The sequence below is a fragment of the Herpailurus yagouaroundi genome, unplaced genomic scaffold (genome assembly GCF_014898765.1).
Source record: "Herpailurus yagouaroundi ecotype Mexico unplaced genomic scaffold, PumYag 182, whole genome shotgun sequence".
In the NCBI taxonomy this organism is placed as follows: domain Eukaryota; kingdom Metazoa; phylum Chordata; class Mammalia; order Carnivora; family Felidae; genus Herpailurus; species Herpailurus yagouaroundi.
This window is the reverse complement of record NW_024412413.1, coordinates 29,255,147-29,275,289: the sequence shown is the minus strand read 5'-3', so window position 1 is coordinate 29,275,289 and position 20,143 is coordinate 29,255,147. Positions and strand designations below refer to the sequence as shown.

Genomic DNA, 20,143 nt, shown 5'->3' with positions numbered 1-20,143 from the left:
GAGTGAGTCCTTACCCAATCTGACTTACAAGAAGAGGAATTTTGAATACACTAACACCAGGGTTTTGTGTGCACCGAGAAAAACCATGTGAAGAGAGAGAGAAAGCCGCCCTCTGCAAGCCAAAGACAGAGACCTCAGGAGAAACCAAACCTGTCAATACCTTGATCTTGGATGTCTAGCCTCTAGAACCTTGAGAAAACAAAGCTTGTTGGTCTTCTATAGACCAAAGGAGCGATGTGATTTCACTAAAAGCATAAACAATAGTCACTTCCGGGGTCTGACCTCCTATAGTAAAATGCGTACCCACCTCTCCATCTGCAGGCCAAAATGGAGCCAACGGTCATTTCGATTTAGCCACCTGAGTCAAGAGCCCTCGGAGTCCGTGTGTAATTCCCTTTCCTTCCTACTTGTAGCTTCTTTACGACACCCTACTCCATGCATCTTTTCCATTCGTTCTGCACTTCTTCTTCTTTCAATTTCAGTAGAGTTAACATACAGTGTTTTGTTAGTTTCAGGTATATGATGCAGTGATTCAACAATGCTGTAGATTACTTAGTGCGCGTTAAAATGAGTGCACTCTTCATCCCCTTTGCCTGTTTCCCCCATCCCCCCACCCACCTCCCCTCTGGTGAACTTGAGTTTGTTCTCTACAGTTCAGAGTTGGTGTTTTGGTTTGTCTCAATTTTTCTTTGTTGTGTTTCTTGAATTCTGCATACGAGTGCAATCATCCGGTATTTGTCTTTCTCTGACTGACTTCTTGCACTTTGCACGATACTCTCTAGATCCATCCATGTTGTTGCAAGTGGCAAGGTTTCATTCTTTTTATGGCTGAATAATATTCCATGGCATTTGTACTCCACATCTTCATTATCCATTCCTCTATTTAAGGATCCTTAGGCCACTTCCATAATTTGGCTACTGTAAATGGTGCTGTAATAAACATAGGGGTGCATATATATTTTCAAATTAGTGTTTTTATATGCTTTAGGGGAATATCCAACAGTGGAATTACTGGGTCATATGGTAATTCTATTTTTAATTTTTGAGAAACCTCCATACTGTTTTCCACAGTGGCTACACCGGTTTGCATTCCCACCAATAATGCATGAGGGTTCCTTTTTCCTCCACATTCTTGACAACACTTATTGTGTCTTGTGTTTTTGATTTTAGCCATTCTGATAGGTGTGAAGTGATATCTCACTGTGGTTTGGTTTGTGGCTCCCCACTTCTTGATACTTTAACACACAGTTCTCCATCCTGCATCTACCATTTACCCCATCCCTGGACTCGCACACATATTTCAAGGGGAAAGTTTCAAACAACTACATGACACTGAATCTTTAATGGGGTAGCAGCGGACAGAGAAGACGCCACTGAAGCATATCTGTCTCACATTCTTCTCAAAATCTCATTGAAATCATTATGCCGGGGCACCTAGTGGCTCAGTTGGTTAAGTGACCAACTTCGGCTCAGGTCATGATCTCAAGGTCTGTGAGTTTGAGCCCCGTGTCTGGCTCTGTGCTGACAACTCAGAGCCTGGAGCCTGCTCCGGATTCTGTTTCTCTCTCTTTCTCTCTGTCTTTCCCCTGTCACACTCTGTCTCCCCCTCTCTCTCTCAAAAATACATAAACATTAAAAAAAAAAAAAGGAAATTGTTATGCAGAGTTCTAAAAAGGGCTCAATCCATTACAGCAAAGAAATTGAAGAGGAAGTCAACTTCTCATGGCACGTTTCACCATCTCTTTGGATGATAGCAGAAACAAGATGAACGTGTATAGACTAGTGATTCAGAAATAGACTAGTGATGCGGTAAGTTCAATATTTGCTAAGGGATAGATACAGAAAAGGAGAAGCCTGTCTCTTACTGCAACTCAGAAAAAGACAAATTGTATATATACTCATTATACTCTAAATTGTCTTTTTAAAAAACTTGTTTAGAGTCAGTTTATAAGCATGCACAGAAAACATACTTATTATTTACAAGTGTACAACTTTGACATGAAAATAAAGGTGTAGCTGACAGGAGATGATGGTAAAGTAAAAGGAACGGTTAGGATGTTAATAGTTTCATCTCACATGGAGAAAAGTTGAAATAGTCTCCTAGAGTTGTTGGCACTGGAAAATAGAAGTGTAAGTTTTGTATTCAAGTTTATTACCTAAGTTAAGAAATCTAACTAATAAGATAGCTACCAATATATAGGAAGAAGGGGGTAAGTAGATATGAGTATGCCGAATGATCATCTATAACAGGGTTAGTATAGGTTGCTTAAATTTACTAAAGCAAGAAGGATAAAATCATGTCATTAACAATACTCTGATAACTCTAAGAAAAATAAAACCAGTAAATATAAAAAGTGTTGTGTCTAAAGAATTGGACCAGAGTGGGAAGGGTGAGGCAGGAAATCATTGTTTTCATTGGAAGTTTTTCTTAGCTGTTTGACTTTTAACAAGCTTATGTATCATTTAGATAGAAATTACAAATTAAATCGCAAATATTATATAGATTGTGTAACACTGTTTTCTTGGACTTCATCAGTTTATATCACTGAAAAGACATGCAAATGTGAATGAATTAAGGTTAGACTGTTATGTTGTCATAGCAAAGAGCACAGATTTCATTGGCTTAATACCAAGAGAGAAGTTACTTTCTCTCCCTGTACCAGTCCTTGGACCAGTTAAGAGGCCATCTCTGCCCCATCTTACCGCCCCCCCCCCCCAGACAGCTACACGTATTGCTGACAGAGTGCAAACCCACTACCATCTAGAACCTGGAACACAGGGGCTTTTTTCCTTCTCACATTAGTGGGATAGAAAAAGAAAGTTGCACCTCACCAGTGAAATCCTTTGGCCTGGAAGTGATACATATCGTTTTCACTCATTGCACTGGGGCCAGAAATTATCTCATGAATTCTCTGCTTTCTTTCAGGGGGATGGGGAAGTTTTATCCTTCGGGGTGCCCAAAAAGAGAATAAAATGTTATTGGTGAATCCTGGACCTCTCCATCAAAATAGGGAAATTTGCCTTCAGAGATTTTAAATAGGTTTATTATTATCACTAGTATTTCAGAGCCACTATAAGTCATTAGGATATTATGAGTAAAAAAGAATGAATTATTGGGGTGTCCAGGTGGCTCAGTTGGTTAAGCATCTTACTCTTGATTTTGGCTCAGGTCATGGTCTTGTGGTCTGTGGAATCCAGTCCTGCATCAGGCCCCATGCTGACAGTACTGAGCGGCTTGGAATTTCTCTCTCTCTCTCTCTCTCTCTCTCTCTCTCTCTCTCTCTCTCCTCTCTCTGCTTCTCCCACATACATATGTTCTCTCTCTCTCTCTCTCGCAATAAGTTAAAAAAAATCATTTTTAAAAAAGAATTAGTTATCAACTCCCTTTTCTGCCTCTAGACTTTTAAAAATTAAATAAAATAAAATGGAAAGAATACCTATATGCCAAGCCCCAAAACTCCATCATTGACATTTTACTATTTTTACTTTATCACATATTCCTTCTAGATAAATTGCTGCCTAAAACTTCTTTAACACATCTTTGTTCAAGAACCTCAAATAGTAATAATACCAACAATCATCATAAGATTTTACTTACTGAGCACCAAGTGTGTCCCAGGCATCCTACATACACTATTTCCTATCCTCAGAGGACTATCATGTAAAGTACATACTATTCTCTGCCTAATATAATAAAAAAATCAAGGATCAAAGAATTTGAGTAGTTTTCTCAGTTTCCCTTAGCAGATCTAGGATTCAAATTTATGTGTATCTTTATTTTACATCCTCAGTGCTCTTACAACTATATATTACCATCCTCGATTTTATTTTTTTTTAACTTTTTAAATGTTTTTTTAAATTCATTTTTGAGAGAGAGAGAGAGAGAGTGAGAGAGGGGCAGAGAGAGAAGAAGAGAGAATCTGAAGCAGGCTGTAGGCTCTGAGCTGTCAGCACAGAGCCCGATGCGGGACCCGAACTAACAAACTGTGAGATCATGACCTGAGCTGAAGTCGGACGCTTAACTGACTGAGACACCCAGGCGACCCCCATCCTCGATTTTAATACATCAGTAACTATTAAGTCATACAAAACACTTTCTGCCCCTGTGTATATGATCTAAGTTTGCTAATCATATGTGGGAAATATTCCATCTCTCTGAAGGCGATCTTTCTACTTCTCAACCTGGATAGTGTTCCCAGTCTATACTCCCACTAACCAACAGCTTTGTCTCTATTCCCACTAACCAACAGCTTTGTTTTGTCACTTTTAACACAAGCAGGAAGCCAGCAAATGGAATATGTGGCAGGGCTCTTGCCCTGTTGGAAATCAACCCTGGCACCATAACGTACACTATGGGTAGTTTTTCAGATGGGTTTTGTAAAAGCCATTCCTGCTAGTCATTTGACTGTTCTGATCTTTTTCCAGGACAATTTTAACTTGTTTTCAGAAACCTATAAGAACTCAGACAATGAGTCTCTTTCTACACTTGAATTTTGTTTATTCAGCTGAATGTCACAAAGAAAGCGATATTTTTCCAAAGGTAGAACAACAAATTCAAACTTCAAGATAATAATTGTGTGATTTTGCAAATGATGTGCTATATTTTCCCAACAGTTTTAAATTCTATACTATGCTTATATATATCATTTTCCTTCTTTTCCTTGTACAGAAATATTCTGAGCAAGGAGTTTCAGAGATACGTCTCAGATGCATAAGGACAGAAATTTTCTACAGTTTTTGGTAAATAAAACATTTCCCTGTTTTTCTAAATCTTAAATTATCTTTAATATATGCAATACTTCAGATATTGTGAAAAATATCATTCCATAAGGCACAGTAGTTTTTAAAGTAGTATTTTAACAATTGCTATGGGTATATATGTATTATTCTAGAATAATTTTGTTAATTGTTTTTAACTATAAAGGCACATTTCATCATGAGAGGTGGTATGACATATTTTCAAGCAGGAGCTCTGAAAATAGACTACCTGGGTTTGAATCCTGGGTCTGCCATTCAACAGTGACGTGATACTAACAAGACACTTAAAGGATATGTATCATTTAATTATTTTGCAATTTGATGTGAATTCTCTCCAGGGTGCTAAAATAAACGATAAGCCCTTGCATCTGAAATTCTTACAATGCCATAGACCCTTTTCCTCTTTGACCCTGCTGACATTCACTTCTATGTTCCGGCAATCCCTTCCCACACCCAGAGAATCTTCTCATTTCTCAGCATTAGGCTCTTTTGCAATTTTGGGCATTTTTAACCTGTAGCCCCCTAGGCTCAGATCATTCTTTTCTTTCCAGATTATGTACATTGTGACTCCTCTCAAGTTTACTTCCTTCCATGGAGTCTTCAGTCTTTTTTCCTCAATTGATCCACCCCCTCCTGATTTCATTTCTTTTGCTGTCCAATGTTAGTCTGGTTCATAGACCCTGTCCATCACTACCACTTGACCACTTAGACTTCCATGGCTCTAAAACTTACACTAACTTGGATCAATTTTGCCATCCATTTTTCTCAGTTCCTTATTTGCAAAACCGTCTGGAGAAAACATGTGCAATTGTGTGCACCAGACTCCCCACTAATAATAACATTCCAACCTACCGGTTATTGGCCACTTTCCACATGTCAGATGATAAGAACTACACATCTGTTCTTTCTCTTACTCTCACAGCAACTGGGTAAGATAGTTGATATCGTTCCCTATTTTGAAAGTGAGGATCCAATCCTTAGAAATGTTCAGACACTTGCCAAAGATCAAGGAATTGGCAAAGTCAATGCCACAAGTTGGATTTTAAACTTGATCTTTTCTCTCTAAAGCACGAGTCCTTAACCACTGTACCATGTAATTACCAATGTGGATTCAAATGCACTATTTTATTATATACTTTCCACTTGTCTTTTTTTTTTTTTATGTTTTGCCTTCTTTTGGACTCAGTGAATACTCTTTGTCACTCTCTGACAGGTAAATACTCCCTACCAGTCTATTGTGGTTAACTTTGAAAAAAATTCGTTCTTCATGTATGACCTATAATGCTAACTTTAACCAATAAAATTTACACTCCTCCTGGCCAATGCATGGTTTCTGGAACACTTTAAATTTTAAATATCTCTATCTCTCTATCCAGCTGTCTATTTATCAGCACACACATACATCTACATTCAATCATTTTGGGAAGTGGGGATTCATCGTATTCTTTGACCCCAGCTTTATCAAAGAGGTCGCCTGGGAATTGTCTTCCACCATGCAGTTCTCTTTTGTTTTGCTTTTGGTTTTGTTCTTCTTTTTTAAAGAGAATTTAAAGAAAGCAAAAAAAACCTGATCTATTACAGGGTTCTTACCACCAACAACCCATTTTTTTTAACATTTAATTTGCAAATATACTGCTCCCAATCCTTGGACACTTTTTTTTTTCTCTTTTTTACCTGCTTATAAAAGAAGTTCATCATATTTGCATGGTGAGGTCATAGATAAAATTGTTTTGTTCCATTCGCTTTTGTTTAATTTAGGGCAATAAAATGAGAAATGGAGCATTTATGAGGATCCCATGACTTCAAAAATGGCTTCAGCTCATCTCCTAGTCTCTTCTTGGTTTTTAAAAATTTTTGGTAGTGATCACAGTGTATACATGAAGAGAGCAGCAGACCATTTGTAAATTTCTGAGACTTCATAGTAACTTTATACATATATATTTTTAAGTATTTCTGATAGAAAGCTCATCTTATTCCTCATAGCTTCAGTGGTAAATATTTGGAATTATGCCTTCATTCTCTCAGTCTTCGTTCATGAGCATATGAATATTTAATTCAGAATTCTAAAATTTTTGGAACGGTAAACAAAATCTAGAAAATTTCACCTAGATATTTATGCATCTGTCCAGACCCCTTGTTTTAACCTTAGTTCTCATTCGACAGCTTACATGACATCTCTTGGATGAATCAAAAGAATTTCAAACAAATTGCATTTATTTATTTAATTTAACAGTTTATTTACTTTTGAGAGGGAGAGACAGAGTGCGGGGGGAGGGGGTGGGCAGAGAGAGAGAGGAAAACACAGAATCTGAAGCAGGCTCCAGGCTCTGAGCTGTCAGCACGGAGCCCGACATGGGGCTCAAACTCACTGTGAAATCATGACCTGAGCCGAAGTCAGATGCTTAACTGACTGAGCTACCCAGGTGCCCCCAAACTAACTGCATTAAAATCAAACCCATGATCTTCTAAGCATGTTCCTCTTAGAAAATGCACCGCCATGTATTCAGTTTGCAAGCAGAAACCTTAGCACTTCCTCTCTCTCTCTCTTATCTATCCAATCAACCACCAAATCCTGACAGTTTTACCTCCTAATTCTCTCACATTTGTGCATGTCTGTCCTTTTCTGCCCACACCATCAGTGTCTTTATATTCTAAGCTACCTCCACTTTTCAAATTTGTGCTGTAAGACTGAAATCCTAACTGATCTACTCCTATCTGGTCTTAATCCCCTCCAAATGGTTTTACGCACTACAGAAAAAAGCTTGCGTATATATGTATGTATATGTTTATGTAGATATATATTGCATACAATAATAGTAAACATTTATTTAGCACTTACCATCTGTTCAGAAGAGACACTTTACATGTTCTAACTCATTTAATTCTAATTGAATAAAGGAGGTACTATTATTTGTCCCCATTTCATAAAGGAGGAGAGCCTGAGGTACAGAGAATTTAGAGTCTGACGAGGACCACTTAACAGGAAAGCTGGGGTTTGAATTCAGTAATTTTAGCTTCGATGTTAATATTCTTTACCACTACATGATACTAATCTTCAATGAACATAATTCCTTCTGACTTAAATCACTTCAGGTAACTTCTAAATTATTCCTGGAAACTACAGTGTCTATGTTCTGCCTGAAATATTCTTTTTTCCCACCAGCATTGAATACTTCTCATTCTTTCTTTATATGTTTCCTTAATCATTACTTGTTTAAAGAATCTTTACATCAAATCAGTATTAATAATTCCTTTGTACCATGTGGCTTTCTGTTAATAGCATTTATCACAGATAACATTTTATATATTTTTGTGATTTATTCACCTAATTGATGAACTATCCACTATAGTATAAACTATTACATTCCCAGTGTGTAGGATAGTCGGGTGTGTGTGTGTGTGTGTGTGTGTGTGTGTGTGTAGTACTCAATACATATTATCTGAGATAAATAAAGAATAAAAAAGATGGGGAAGAAGGAATGAAGGAAGGAAGAAGAAAGGAGGCAGGGAGAGAGGGAGGGAGGGAGGGAGAGAAGAAGGGGGGGAAGGGAGGCAAGAAGGAAGGGAGGAAAAAGGGAATTCTTAGAGTTGAAAGGTCATAGAGGAACATATTACAACCTTGCTTCCAGATCAGGAATTCCTTTTATAGCCTTTGTCTTGAACCATTACTCATTCTCAGTTTGAACAGTTCCAGTGGTGGGTAACTCCATCTCAAGAAAAGTTGCTTTTATTGTTGGATGACTCTGAACAACTGTTTGAAAATTCTTCCTTAGCTAGAGCTAAAATATAGCTCCATATACATTTCACCCATATGTTCTACTCTTCATTTTGGAGCTCCTGGAATTTTAGCCCCTTTTTCCATGGCAAGTTTTCAAGTATTTAAAGTTCTTAGATTTCTTTCAATATATTCTTTTTCACCAGCCTAATGATATCTCATTACTTGTATTTTCATGACATAAATTTCATAACTTTCTTTATGTGCTTTGAAGTTTTAAAAAATTATTCCTAATGTCAATTAATTTCATTTCTCTCCTTTAGCCAGCATTTTAAAAACTCTGTTCAAAGTAAGTTAATTGGTTCTTCCCTCCCAACCCCATATAAGTTTTGTGTGTGTTATGCTCTTTTCTTGAGAATTCACCTTATAGAATGACATTTTAAGTTTCTGAGAAACCTTGAAATAGCATGTTAGATTTTCCTTGATCTGATGTTTCACAAATGTATATGATCATTTTTGTAGGGAAATACACAAAATTATATAGAATACTTCAGAATATTGTTTGGAAAATATCTAAAGTCATGTATGAATCTCTATGGAATATTTATTATTTAAAGATATGCTTTATGAAACTAGTAGTCTAATGTAAATGATACTTTATTACTTAATGATATCCTGGGTTATTCCTTTTTAACTCATGAGAAGTAGGTGTATTATGTTAAGTGATTTGAGTATAATTTTTTTCTTATGTTTTCAAGAAGGAAAGGAAAAACAAAATTAGGGGGAATATATTTGCATATATTCATGGTAGAAAAATGGAAATTATTGTTACTTAAACACTTTTTATTAAAATATGTTCTTAATAAAACTTGTAAATAATGCCCTTGAAATAAATATTTTGGTACCATTTTGTTAGAAAGCATTCACTGTTTTTATTTAAAAAATCCAAAACCACTAGCAAATATAAGAGCTAAACAATTTGCAATTCAAGTGGATTTCAAATGTTAAAACACTAAGATTCTTTCAGAAATGTGTTATAAGAAATATAAAACTTAGTACTTGGTTTAATAGAGAGAATACACTGTACTATATCTAAGAACAGCAGCTATAAAAAATAGTAGTGAACTGAAAATTGATGTTGCTCTGTTATTTGGTATTAAATGACTACAATAAGTATTTAATACATTTTATATCCATTCTTGAGCTAAATACCAAACTTATACCTACAAATACTAGGTAGCAATCTGCAATTAATTATGATGAAAAAATATCTCATTGTTTCAGTTTTTTACAGATCTCCTTACCTCCTGTTAGATTACTGTGTTCCTACGATCAATATAGTATCTGCATACACAATTTTGAACATGCACACAAATACGGCTTTTATATTGCATAACAGTACAATTGCATTATTTGATATGAGTAAGCTGTGAAAGAGACAAAAAAGAACCAACTTTGAGTTGATAAGTTGACAAACTATCTTAACTCTGTGTCTGTTATATTAATTGAAGAAAAGCTAACCATGCTACATATCATTGGTGAAAGCGTCTTTGAACAGAAAACATAAGCTTCACAAACAAAAATGGTGGCAAGACAGCACCACTGGAATGTGACTTTTGTCTTAAAGTTATGCATAGTGACCAAATTTCATTTCAGAAATATTAGCCCATGAAACCAATTTTAGATTGTTAAAGATGTGTTTAAATAATGACAGCCTGAAGGAGCCTGAAGCAGGTCATTAAATCCATTGGGATTGGTGGTTTGATTTCATTTCCATCAAGACGGAGGTAGCGAAGGTGAGGTCCATAACCGAAGGAATCTTGTTCTCCGGGCAGTATGGTAGGACATATTACAGAGACGTTCACATCTGTGGAGACAAAGATGGCATGTGTGAATGAACTTGAACAGAAGTGACCGGGGTGGGAAGACCAAGAAGCCATATGCAACAATCCTGTAGAGGGCCTAGCGGCCTGATTTGTCAAAGTGCCAGATACAAACCATTTCTGTGTAGGTTGGAGGTTGTACACATCTGTTTTATAAAAGTAGCCCATAAAAATGTGCAATATATATATATATATATATATATACACATATAGTGCATATATATATATATACACACACAAAATAATTCCATATTCAGTTATACTTTGTGCAGAGCACTAGAAAGGACATACTGTTAAAATGTGATGGAAATAAAAGCATATAAGATATACCATTTGTTTTTGAAGCTTCCAGGTGAGATAAGACATGCTTAGACTACTATAAAATAAGACAGGTAGTATTTAGGGCATTCGAAGTGGAGACAAAGGTTCATAGAAAGAACACATAGGTGCACAGGTAGATGGATGGACAGATGCATGTATAGGTGGAAAAATTAGTCTATTATTAGGGAAAGTGCTCAAAAACTATCTTAAAATGCAAAATTTCCAATTAATAGTGCATGATGAGTTTTAAAAAGTACATTTAACCTAAGTTTACATATGTAATACTTACAGAAAAGAATTTTGGATCTTTATATTTGTGTACTTAATTAGAAAGGATACATTTGCCAAGAATTGAATTGCAAAGAATTCAAGCCAGCAAACATCCCATGAGCCTTTTCAGATGGTTAGGATGTGAGAAATCATGCACCTGCCTTGGACCAGAGCCCTTGGCATCAATGACCATACTGAAATTTAAGAGTATTCAGGAAAGAAGTCCTGTTAAATTAGCAAAATTCAGACAAGCGTGCGCATTAGCTGATTTCAATCATGAATCTGCATACTGCTTTTAAGTCTCATATGAAACTATTTTGAGGAAAGGGTTTTCCCTTAGAAGATGAGACCCACCTAACTTTGGCAATGGCCTTCCTTTGAGCTTATGCCGCACGTGAGATTGCTTTACTCCGATCTTAGGTCATTTTGTGAATTCAACTTGCTAAAAAATAATGACTCGTATTTGTATAGCCATTTGTGTATATAAAGTTAGTTTTTCACATGCATTATCACCTTAACATCACAGAGGCTTTATCAGGCAATATGATTATTCTCCCTACCTGGGCATAGCAGGAATAAGTGGTTCAGACAGTTAAGGTATTGCCCACAAGGTATTTTAGCAAGCAAATGCCAGAGCTGAGTCCTTACCTTGTCCTTTTCCTACTACATAGGGTCCCTTGGCTGTTTCTCTTTTAATGTCCTATCCTTCTTATTACCCTTATGCCCCATAATCAACGCAGGCCTGAATAAATGCAATGTGAGAAACAAGAGTTCTAAAGGTAGTTATATTTTCGTAAATTAATTATGGTGTTTCTCAGAGAACACGAAGAAGTAACTTATTTGAGTAGTTGTTGCCAAATTTAAAGTCCTTTAAATTGTTCAGAAGAAATAAATATTTCCATCTTTCTCATAAGAAAAGGTCACTGTACCATAAATTCTAAGAACTCTTCATATAAAAGGTATGTTTCTTGGAAACCACTTTATTAACAACTAGAGTAGATTATGCAGCCAAAAGAAATAAGTACTTTAGCAGTTATTACAGCACAGTGTGATATAATGGATATAATCGTGAGCCAATAATTCTAGCCAAGGAAATTCTTCTTTTGCACTTATTTTCTGGGAATATAGAAATACCATACCTGATATCTACATTAAGAAACAAATAAATCAATTTCTCTGTGTTGATGTTGTTGCTGTTAAAATTATTCTTACTTGCGTTGGTAGACATTTTTCTAAAGTCCTCTAATCTGGAAATTGAAGACAAATGAGCTGGGACTATACTGTGTAGTATATAGTATACTGACGAGTCCTGAGCTCAGGTTCTGGCTATTATATTTATTCTTTGTCCTTGAGCAAATATTCTCACTTAGTTGATCCTCAGTTTCTTCTTTAGAAAGTCTTAATGCTACCACACAAGATTTTTGTGAGGATTAATTTATCATTCTCAAAGTGTGGTCCTTGGGCCAGCAGCATCAGTATTTCTTGAGAACTAAATTATTAGGCCCCATCTTAGAGCTAATAAGTCAGAAAATGTGAAGGTGGGGACATCAAGCTGTATTTTACAAGCCTCCCAGATGATCCTGATACATGCTAAGGTATGAGAACAGTTGAAGAATAAAAATATATGAGAAAACATTGTAAAACTTTTAAAAATGTCAGGGGATGGAGAACAAAATCCTACCCTTCTTGGTATAACTTTGTGTAAATATGAAAGTTCCTGGAGTGTGTGCACAACTGTGTGTTGTATTTTGCTATTTTACTCCTAAAGACCCTTGTCTTCAAATTCTCAGGGGAATCCCTAATTCACAAACAGGGATCTATGTGGAATCCCTTTAAATTCACTTCCCACATCCAATGTCCACGGGGCTTTTGTTGCCAGTTAAGGGATGCACCTGTAGAAGCACAGAACTTTCATTAGAAAAAAAAATGCAAATATTAGGTCAATATGGCTGTTGTGCGATCCGGTTCAGTGAAAAAGATTCAGCAATGTATCTTTTTTTATGTTGCATCTTTTGCTTTTGACTACAGGATTAAACAATGCGTCGCATCGCCATGGAAAAATGTGGCAGCAGCCTTTGTTAATTCCTAGATTATATGCTCAAGTATGCTGTTAGAAGAACCCCAAAAAGAAAAAAAAGAAAGAAAAGAAGAGAAAAACTTGAATAACCGAGCAGTGCCCAGTGGAAAAATAGTCTATTCTTATAAATAGGATGTTTGTGTGATTATTTGCTTAAAGGAAACAAGTGAATAATAACCAAGTGGTACAACCTTCTGACAATTATCTGTTCTATTTTCCTACAAATGGACTGATTCACACTTTAGGAACGTATTTTCTAAGGTTGTTCAGGAGAAGTCTCCTCACATTCTCTTCCTAATGGGCTTGTGCCAGGATTGAGGATGCATGGGCAGGTGCCAGGCTGGTTCCAATGCCCATGACGTTGTACACTTCTGCACCAAGGTCAAACTGGTCTCAGTGTGATTGTGCAGATGCCAGGTTTGCATTTAGTGTCTCCAGCTTCTTTCTATAACCATGTGTTTCCTGGGTGACACCTCTGCCTCCAAGACACTCTCACTCATCCCTCTCTCCCTTATCAGAAACTATTTTCAGGAAAGGAGCAATCATTCTACCTTGCCGATTGCCATGAGTCCTGAGAAGTCACCAACTTCCAGGAGCATTTGCTTCTGTTTCTACTGAACAAGGTGTTAAATGGCAGCACTAATTCCTAATGCTTGGTCCGCAGAGCAGCAGGCTCAGCCCTATTTGGGAACTTGTTAGAAATGAAATCTCACTCAAGTCTCATCCTGAATTACTCAATCAGGAACCATGGCATGGAGCCACAAACCTGTACACTCTAAAGTTCGAGAAACTCTGTCATCTAAAGCAGAGTCTTTAATTAAGGTGGTTTCAGGCACCCGTAGTTTTTAGGACCAAGGTGCCTTTCTGATACCTCTTAAATCATATTCCTTCTATTACTATTCATGAGGTCATTTGTACTTGGTACATTTTCCTAAATAAATCTACCCAGTGAGGCAGGAATATTGGACTATCCCAGGAGTAAAAGAAGATACATTCAATTTCTCCAATGGGTAATCACCCTTTGTAGAATACTAAGGTCCACTTTTCAATTTACAAATTGAAGATTAGAACTTCCTTGTCCATTAAGATTGTGTGTGAACAGACAAAACGAAAATACTGAAGATTGAAAAAAAATCTGAGGGCATATTAATTGGTGGCAGATGGTGGGGGGGAAGCCCAACACAGTTACTATTCTGAAAGAAAATATAGAATAAGTTTAATGACCATGAGCATTTTAATCAAAGACATACCCTGATGATTACTTACTTTTAATTTTGTTATGGTCAAGGTGAAGGTGCTGCAGGTGAGCACTGATTCGAGGGACCTTGGTGAGTTGATTGTGAGATAGCTGAAGGTCTAGTATTGAGGATACATCAAAACCACTAGAAGGGAGACCTGCGTCTGACAATTTGTTGTGGTTTAGTCGTAGGAATGCCACTTTAGGAATCACATTAAAATAATTTTCTGGTATTCCTTCAATAGAATTGTTGTCCAAAAACAGTTGCATTGTATTGGCTGGTAATCTCGGTGGCATATTCCTTAGAGCATTCTTGGCCATGTTTAGCTGCATTAGGTTCTTGAGTCCCTTGAAGGTGTCTCTTTGAAAGGCATTGTCTAGTAGTTTATTGTGCTGCAAGTCAAGAAGGGTCAGGTTCTCCAGATTGCTGAAGGTCCCTTGAGGGATTCTGGACACCTTGTTTCTAGCCAACTGTAATTGTTCTAAACTTCTTGGCAATGGGGAAGGTACCTCCTCTAGCTCATTATCTTCCAGAAATAAGAAAAGCAGCTTCTTTAGTTGGCTCAGGGCTCCTTTTTCAATCCCATAGTTGGTTATTTTGTTCTTGTTTAGATTTATCCATCTCAGCTGGGTGGCATTCTCGAATGGCTTCTCAGGAATGGTTTCTATCAGGTTGTTCTCAAGATAAAGATACCAGATCCTTGAAGGAATAGGAGGGATTTCTTTGAGACCTCTATTTTCACAGTATAAAGCAGTAGGGAAACTAGGGGGACAGAAACATTCCCTGGGACAGTCAAAGTCATGCATAGCCCAATCCTCTGGATCACCTACGTCATAGACCTGTCTCACACTTCGAGTCCACACAGTATCTGTTATGAATAATACCCAGATGACGAAACAGATTGTGGTTGCCATTATAGTACCTAGGATGGGGGACACAACTGTTAGATACTTGAATATTTTCAACCTGTAGAAAACTGTGTGCTCCAAAAAAAAACCCAGCAAATATTGCTTCTTTAGGGGAACTGTAAACACATTTGAACAATTTATACACTAGATGTCAATTAATACACATATATTGAGTAGGCACTATATGCAAAGCATTTTGCAAACACTGAAACTCAGTAACTTTTAGCTTCCCAGTTTTAACCCAATCACAATGAAAACCGAGAAATGGAAAGCAAATTTCAGGAGCTCTAAGTGCTTTTCCATTCCAAGCTATTTAATACAAGAAAGTTAACTGAAACCCGCAGTTGAATACAAGAGTACAAAAAATGATCTTTTAATAACTCAGATTGAGAGTCCGCGTTGTTTCTAAGAAGTAAGCATATGCTTTTACTTTTACTCCTAAATGAATAGAACATCTGGATGAGATTTCCCAGGCTCTTTGGCCCTTGAACCAAAGAAATAGAGAGATCAAAGAACATTTTAGCCGTTTGTTGTCAAGGAAGGTTCTAAGATATGAAAAAAAATGTGTGATTAATCTCTTGCTCTGTTGCTCAACTTCTCCGGTAAGTTGTATATTGGGGTCGGGGGTAAGACTTCTAATATTAGAAGTACGAACTCAAGTTGTTCAGCCAGGGAGTTTGGATTATAAACTCTGTATCACAATGAGGCATATATTCAACTATGGCATTACTGTGGTTGATAAGAAAAAACAGACAATATGTCTCGGTTCAGATAGAGCCCATATTTTCAGGATGGTTGCTATCAAAGAAAAGGTTAACACTAATTGGTATATGACCATCCAAAAGATATAAGCCCTCCCCATTGGATATCAATAAGGTTGTGGGTACAACAAACTGTTCTAACAGGAAAAGTAGTATATATTTATATATATCTATCAGTAGCATTCCGACCAATGTACATTTAATTCAATCGCTTGGTAATAAGAATAGCATACATTTTGCTAATTCCTTAGGAAAAAATAAAATAAGCATCACTTATGAAATGCTGCTCTTTCAATTGTGCCACTAAATTGAGGAAAGTAGCAAGTGCAGAGCTGGTTCCACAAGCTGTCACATTTTTTTACGATTGCAGAATTCTGCTCTAGTCATCTTCCAATAGAGACACATTAAAACATTCTTTTCTTCAGAATAGGGATTTTCTTTAGTTATTAAGCCATAACCCTGCCTCTGATGAACCAGAACTTTGAATTCGTAGCTTTAAGTTTTTAAAAAGTGCAAAAATAGTTTACCTTGCTGTCCAGGAATATACCGTTGGAGTCCTGTGTCTGGGTCTGAAGTTTGCTAAAACTTAATTAAGGGGGGAGAAAAATCTATGACTAAAACAATTTATTTTTAGTGTATCAAGCCTCCTATGAGCAAAAATAAAAGCTACTCTGACCAGTCACTGTGAACACCTTTTGATCTATTGTTTCTACTTTGACAGGGCTTCAGATTGCTTACCTCAGCCTTCTTGGATCTTCTTCTTCCCTTCCTATTGGCCACCGCTCATTCGCAGTAATGGATTTACCCAGGCTCCACTCTCGTGTTTTTATGAATCCTCCCTCGAATATATGCACCAGTGGCTCCAAAGTTAACCCCTCCAACAACAACAGCACCTCAGTACCTAGGCAGCTCAGCGCAGGAAATTCAGGCTTTAATCTCAGGAGCCTATAACAAAAATTCAGGGCAACTGTCACTCTGAACTCACCGTACCAGAGATGTTACAATGTGCTGGTCTCTAGACCTGTTTAGCTAGCAGGCGACTGAAGGCAGTTTTGATTCCAAACATAACCAAAAGAGATTTTAAAGCAGCTCTTCTCTAGAAAATCTTTCAAAAACAAACAAAAAAAAAACAAACAAACAAAAAAAAAACAAACCAAAAAACAAAACGAATACGAAGAAATAAATGCTGATGTCCTCTGTTTCTATGGAAATATTTTATGCATTTCTCATATGAAACAGATGTTGGAATTCTAGTTAGATATATTGCGTTTGAGGGTAAGATAGGAAAATATATTTGAAAAATGTAAAAATGAAATCTGAGAAGCTCTACCTATGTTGGCACTACACGTGGTGTTATGCTCTGTTTTATAGAAATAATTTCTGTGTCTCTGTTTCCCATTGGGAGCTTTATTCCAAGTAATTATTAAAATGAGATTTTTTTTCTCATTACAACAGATGTTTTGTATTTAGTCCATTACAAGACATTCTGTTGCGCTGCTTTTTTTCCCCTTTAACGCATAGATCTAAGATAATGTCTTGTAGCTCTTATATTTGAGACAAAGGATTGTTGTGCCATTGGAAGAAAGGCACAAATAAAAATAATTTTCAGACACTATTCTGGTGATGGATTGTAAACATGCTGTTTTTTCAAAATTTATCTTATTCTGGGGTCAGGAAATTTAATTCATGTGATTCGGTCAGCACTGATAGAGCACAGTGAAGAGGAGAGGGTCCTGGACCCAAAAGACCTTTCCTGAACCTCCTGCCTTCTCCCTTCTCAACATTGGCAGGTCAGTTAGAGGTCTGCCATCTCTCCGCAGTACTAGACCACCTCTCAGTGTTGGCCCTACTTTTCATAAATGCTTATGGAAATGTGAACCTTTCTTTAGTATTAGCCCTATACTCTCAACCGGGAAATTCATTTAAGTTTATGGGCTTTTATAGACTAAGATCTGATTCAGACATGATCTCTTGTAGCTTTCCAGGTACACTCATCCTTCACATGAGAAAAAAAAATCAAGTGTTATTTGCTTTCTCAAAACAATGATCTCTTCTGCCTATTGCGGTTTGACTTTCCTCTCTCTTCTTTTCTTAAACCCTCAGGATATACACAACAGATGATCTTCAAATCTGCACAGCCCTCTCCAACTCTTTCTTCTTTCTTAATTTTCTCTTTTAGCCAAAATGACTTGAGTCATTTCTTAATTTTATTACACGAATATGGCTGCAAGTTCATTGTAGGAAAGTTACAGGGGCATCCTGGCTGCCTCCACTCTTCATTTCCTGTTTACCAGTGGACCCATGATCCACCCTCCAAAATATGGCTTCTAATCCTTCCGCTTCCCTAAACTTGCTCTGACAAAAATCAGCAGTGATCTTCATTGTACTGATATATTGAAGTTTTTTAGTGCCTGGCTTACTGGGCTTGTGACTTTTAACAAAGCTGACCCACCCCTTTCATTAAATGTTTCTCTTAGTTTCTGTGATATTCTCTCCCCGTTTTCCTGTCCCTTTCTTGGTGATTTTTTTCCATTTATATCCTGAAGCTCTCTGTTTCCTGTAACAGGTTTTTAAAAGTGTTTCTAGCATTTAGAGCTGCTTGAGACTCTGTCCTCTGCTCTGTGCCCTCCTTGCTCTCTACACATTTCCTGTAGGATTGGGAAGTTTTAACCATGCCCTCTATTATGATGACTACTGAGTCTATCTCCAACCCAGCCTCTGGAAGAGACGTGCACTTTTATGTGTGTGTTTGCCTGCTTTCTAGAACTCTCCTATTGCACACCTCGAAGGCCTGTATCTAAGATGAAATTCGCTGTCTCCCTTTACTTCTAACTGCTCTTATCATTTTGTACTTTTGAGTGCTTCTATCGTCTTGTTCAGTGTCCCAAACCAGAAATCTGGAAATGATTCTTAACTCTTCCTTCTCATTTTGTGAGCATATGAAAACAATCACATTTTAAGGACCCTGGGAGACATGATATAAATAAAAATGACCATCTACGGGGCGCCTGGGTGGCGCAGTCGGTTGAGCGTCCGACTTCAGCCAGGTCGCGATCTCGCGGTCCGTGAGTTCGAGCCCCGCGTCGGGCTCTGGGCGGATGGCTCAGAGCCTGGAGCCTGTTTCCGATTCTGTGTCTCCCTCTCTCTCTGCCCCTCCCCCGTTCATGCTCTGTCTCTCTCTGTCCCAAAAATAAATAAACGTTGAAAAAAAAATTTAAAAAAAAAAAAAAAAATGACCATCTACAATGCTCACCAAATTTTGGTGTCATTGCTTCCAGACTAAAAGCACAGGAGGTGCCATCTTGATTTTTCCTATAGCATTCCAATCTACCCTCATTTGATTACTGATTCCTGGAGGATGGAGACTTAAAGTCTTCATTGGAACTGCTTAAGTGGAAGTTCAATAAATTAAATTAAGGCAATGGTGAGAATGTCTGAGTCATGCTAGCTGGTATAAGTCTTAATGAAAGACTTTGCTCAGTCTTATCTGATTCTGCCAAGAGGGAGAAAGGAAGCCTAGGTGTCATAATGTAGCTTTGGTGTCTCCTCTCTAATGACAGATTGATATTTTCAAAGTCCATGGGGCTTTGGATATAGTACGTGTTTAATATATATATTTGCTGAATGAGTAAATGGACAGGTAAACACAAAAGGCACATGCGTCACTTTGATAGCTATGAGTTTTTTGATTAGAGTAGCTATGTCAATAGAAACATGGTGGACAATCTTAGGTAAAAAAAAAAAAATGTGAGGTGGACCTTTTCTTTTGCAACTTACTAGCTGTTTGAGCTTGCACAGGCTGTTTAACCATCATGAGCCTGTCTACCCATAAGGCACCAGCCCTGTTACGAAGGGTTGTTTGAAAATCAAATAAGATAATGGAGGTGATGATGTCAGATAAATGTGGGAAAATTTCAGAGTGAAAAAAGTTACAGCTCAAGGAGAACTTACAAATCATCTCACCAGACTTGCTCCTTTTACATAAGAGGGAAATGAGGCCCAGAAATTTCAGCAGACAGTATGATACTGGCATCTTGGCCTAGCCTACCTGAGGAATGTCCTTCTAGAAACTTGAGGTGGGGTTAAAGTGTTCTTATTGCCCTTGTTCTTTTAACCTCTTTTCATCCTTTTAGCACATTTCAATGTCTCCTATTTGCTTGCTTCTACTGCTTCCTATGAAAAGGAAGGGTGTTTTGCGAAATTGTCTTAGAC

The 20,143-nt window shown here is 37.3% G+C and overlaps 1 protein-coding gene across 2 annotated transcripts; it reads right to left on the bottom strand.

Annotated features, from left to right (window-relative positions):
- Window positions 1–9,380: 9,380 nt before the first annotated feature.
- On the bottom strand, window positions 9,381–16,906 carry KERA (keratocan). 2 transcript variants are annotated; one of them, XM_040491251.1, is made up of 3 exons: window positions 16,670–16,906; window positions 14,291–15,184; window positions 9,381–10,340 (listed from the first exon to the last, which is right to left on the bottom strand). In XM_040491251.1, exons 2-3 carry the CDS (start codon window positions 15,174–15,176, stop codon window positions 10,174–10,176), a joined length of 1,053 nt encoding a protein of 350 aa, XP_040347185.1. In that variant the 5' UTR covers window positions 15,177–15,184; window positions 16,670–16,906; the 3' UTR covers window positions 9,381–10,173. The 2 variants fall into 2 exon arrangements, with proteins under 2 accessions (XP_040347185.1, XP_040347186.1); XM_040491252.1 differs by lacking the exon at window positions 16,670–16,906 and adding an exon at window positions 16,459–16,633.
- Window positions 16,907–20,143: the final 3,237 nt, after the last annotated feature.